Source organism: Pinus tabuliformis, chromosome 3_2 (genome assembly GCF_031772625.1).
Source record: "Pinus tabuliformis cultivar Carrire ecotype Pingquan chromosome 3_2, CPIR1, whole genome shotgun sequence".
Taxonomy (NCBI): Eukaryota; Viridiplantae; Streptophyta; class Pinopsida; order Pinales; family Pinaceae; genus Pinus; species Pinus tabuliformis.
In genome coordinates this window covers 1,160,532,359-1,160,536,477 of record NC_142302.1, presented here as the reverse complement: position 1 = coordinate 1,160,536,477, position 4,119 = coordinate 1,160,532,359, and the positions used below count along the sequence as shown (strand labels likewise).

The 4,119-nt window shown below is 42.5% G+C and overlaps 1 protein-coding gene across 1 annotated transcript; it reads right to left on the bottom strand.

Moving 5' to 3' along the window:
* Positions 1–1,380: 1,380 nt before the first annotated feature.
* LOC149184841 (uncharacterized) lies at positions 1,381–2,157 on the bottom strand. Its single transcript, XM_089415457.1, has one exon. The coding sequence runs from the start codon at positions 2,155–2,157 to the stop codon at positions 1,381–1,383; it is 777 nt and encodes a 258-aa protein (XP_089271583.1).
* Between the last annotated feature and the right edge of the window lie 1,962 nt (positions 2,158–4,119).

Here is a 4,119-nt window from a genome sequence, read left to right as displayed (position 1 = left end):
TCTGAGTTTTTCCTCCCAAATATAAAATGGCGATCCTTTGACTAGTTGGTTCCAGCATTCCTTGACTGTTTGCATGAAATCATTCTCCTTTGCCCAAAGAGCGCTGAACCTAAATGGGATGGGGCCCAGATCATGATGAGCTAGCAGCTCTAACTTTATGGGCTTATGATCAAAGGTGCTATTGGTAAGAATATACATTCTAGGCTCTAATCCTAGCAGCAGAAAGGAACTTTGAATGATAAACCTATCTAACCTGGCAGCAATGTGGCCAGGGCCCACTCTTTTATTAGACCAAGAGTACCTACCTGAAGAGCTTTTGATGTCCAGCAAATCCCAGTCTTGCACTATGTCCTCCACCCATTCTCTAGCTGGATCTCTAACTATGCTGCCTCCCCTTTTTTCTGATGGGTGTAGGGTAAGATTGAGATCACCAACAATTATTAAGTTTTCCAGGTTTGTCAAATCTGCTTTCTGTCTTTAGAGTCCCAACAGTCTTTTTTTTCCCAATGTTGACTGGAGAGTAAACATTGAAGAGGCAGAACGTTTGCTTAGTATCCAGGTTCTGCATTTTCAACATCAACCAATGGGTATTCCTGGCCTCGAGTAGAACTGTAAATTTATTGGCATTCCAAAGAGTACCTATTCCTCCTGAGGCACCCCGGGCAGAGATTGCTCTTGCTTCGCTTTTATTCCAGACTTTCTTGCTTGTTTGGAGGAAGACTATGTCTTCTAGCTTTGTCTCCTGGACGAGAAGTAGATCTGGGGTTTCTGTCCTGATTAGACTTCTGATGGCTTCTTCTTTAATTTTGCTCCCCATCCCTCTGCAGTTCCAGGAGATGACCTTCATTATTTATGCTTTAGGTGGGCTCCCTTGGAGCCTTGGGGGGGATTTTTCAATATCTTTGGCTTTGAAGCTAGCATTTTCTCCAAGGTTGGTTGACTGCCCTGAAGTTTTTCTTTGTAAGTCTCCTACTCCCTTTTTTCCCTGTCTGTTTTCCGGCCTCTTGTTGATCTTCTTACCGGGGTGTGGGATTCTCCTATTTCTCCTTCCTCTTCTGATTCTTCCGTTTCCTGCTCTTCTTCTTCATCTTCTATGATCATGCCTTTTGGATCTTCGGGACTTGTTCCTTTGAGAGAGGCCGAGGGAGTACCTTTGCTTGTGGGTTGAGCTTCGGTCTCCTGTGATGCTTCTGTCTCCTTTTGAGCTTCGCCCTCTTGTGTGCTTTCTGGATGCACACTCAGGGGATCAAACTTGTTTTCAGAATTGGGTTTGGAGATGATCTGCTGAGTAGCGGTATGCTAAATTCCTTTGCCGTTGGAGCCTCCTTGCTTCTGATTCTTGGGGTAATTTTTGGATCGCTTAACTTGGTTCCATCCATCCTATTTTCCTTTTTCATTCTCTTTGTTAGTTGGGCAACCTCTGGCGAAATGGCCGTAAACATGACATTTCCGGCATTTGAAGGGCAACTGCTCATAGTCCAATTTTTGCATGTGTGTCCAACTTCTGACCTTTAGAGTGATGGCCTCTGGTAGCCCCACCTCCAGGTCTACTTCTACATAGATCCTGACATAGTCGTATTGATCCTTATTGTTGGCACGATCTATGAATTTTCCCAGGGCGTTTCCAATGTGTTTCAGTGAATCCCAGTTCCAGCAGTGTACTGGGAGATTTGGGAGCTTGACCCACACCGGGACTGCTTTGGGCACATCTACTGCCGGGTCGAAGTCTGGGGTCCATTTGTTCAGGTAAAGACCTTGAGGACCCATGAAGTAGGGGCCATTTTGGAAGATCAGGGCTTTATCTTCTTTTGAAGTGAATTCAAAGAGGAAATAACATCTCCCCAGGAAATAGGAGGTGACGCTTTCTTTGATCAGAGGAGCCCAGTTTTTGTTAACCCAGCTTTTTGTGGTCTTAGAAGACGGCCATAGCCCGGTGAACTGGCCGATGAGAGATCTTTCAGCCAGCGACAAGGCAACTTGGATCGGGGTTTCTGGAGGGAGGGAGATCACCGGTATATCATCCAATCTCTTGACAAACTTCGCAGCTTCAACGTTTTTCTTCTTTGGCAGTCTTGCCAAAAGCCTATTAAAAGCCTTGGAAGATGAGGATGGCGGAGGAGTTGAATGAGGCGCATGAGGGGTTCCCAGTCCCTCCATGATCGAAATCTCTGAGAGCGGCTCTAAAAGACTGCTGGACGATCCATGCAAGCAGACCACATCAAGCAGGAGGCTCACCTGCGGGCGGGATCGCAAGAGCCGGGCCAGCAAAGGGCGGGCTCGCTGTCTGCACCTTGAGAGGGCTGCGGATCATTTGCAGGGCGAGTTGCAGAGCATGATCGGGTAGAAAAAATAATAATTTAATGCCTCCTTATTACTCCTAATACCATGTTGACTATATATAAGGTTGAGTTTACTGGTTTAGGTATAGTGAAGACAAAATTGAGAATTTTACCATATCATGGAGTAGCATCTACTTCAACAATGATCTTGAGATTTCTCTTTTTGAGTTCAACCTTGATCATTTCAATTTGAGTTTCCAATGCTATGACTTGTCCCTATAAGCTTTTCCTATCTACTTGTAACCAGCTATTCCTTTTATACATATGCTCCAACATTCTGTGCAAAGGCAAAGTCCTTATCATCTTTTTAGATTTGTCTGCAATTTCATCATAAAATTCTATCTGTTTTAACACTTCATTTTGGTATTCCTCAAACTCAAGTTTGGTTTTGATAACTTCTTGTCTAGCTTCTCTTAACTGTTCTTGTAGAACCTCTATTTCACTTTTTTCTTGAACAACCTCCTTGCCTTTCTTTTTCTTTGATGGCTTCTTTGATGGTTCTATTTTGTCCAATGGTACTTCAGGTATCTCCTCAACTTGCTGCATTGATCTTGTGACAGGTTTCCTTGGCCTAAAAATGAAACCATGTTCTTCCTGAGTAAAGTCTAATTTCTTAGCTCTCTTTCTTTTCTTCTTGGTTTCAATTTTGGTCACTTCTATAGGTTGTTCAACTAGGCTTTCTTCAATGTCTATAGCTTCTAGAATATCAGTTAGCTTGCCCTTCTTTGTACTCTGTTCTCTACTCTGTCTTTTGGTCATCCTCCTTTTAGTGCTTGTGGAAGCCTCAATTACATGTTGCTTTGCCACTGGTTGCTGCTTTGCTCCTGGTTGTTGCTCTTTTCTAGGGGTTATGGATTTAGATTTTGGAGTTCTCCTGGAGGGGGTAGCAACATCTAATTCATATCCACTTAAGAATAATAGGGTAATCCAGTCTTTATTTAATCTATCTACCTATTCATTTGATAAGACCATGATGAAAAACAGAGGTACTACTTGTGTCTGGTTTAGCTTGACCTTGTTAGCCATTTTCCCTAGACTTTTGAAGAAATAGAAGGGGATATATAAGGGTTGTTTACTTGTGAAGTGGAGCAACGACCTGAAGTGGTACTGGTAGACCATATGGAACCTTCCTTCACATGTAAAATATTTTTGAATAACCATCAACATCTTGGAATAATTCTCCTTAAGATAGGTTCTGGAGATGCCTGTTGTCATATCAATCCCTCAATGTTCTTCCTTAAAAAAATCATCACAATTCTATAGCTGGACATTCTGGACTTTAAACCACGTCTCCCCTGACCTGGGAATTTCAGTAGCATGGGCAATGGTGTCTGGAGAGATAGTCAAACTCAAAATGCCAACCTTCGTGCCAATCCTGGTGAAATTGATGGCGAAGTCTTTAGTGATTTGCACATGAAAACCCTGCAATTTTTGGAAAAATCATAGACATCCCACGTTGGAAAATGACTTTACAAAATTAGGGTCTTCTTTAAGAAATGTCATATCTGTGGGCTCATAAGACATTACGGCACCTCCTTTGTATTGTTTTCTAGTTTCCATGCTTTTCAACATGTTAGGAGCTGCTTGTAAATTACTTCCTCTTTACCTGCAAATCAATTTGAGAACACCTATACCACACTCAAACCACGACTAGACTCGTTTTGAAAATGCAAAACCCTATTACAGTGACAACACTTGTGAACTTTTGATAGCAGCATATGGTATAAAGTGGAAAAGGAGAGGTAAGGATGAATGAAAAGAAGTGGAGGACACGAGAATA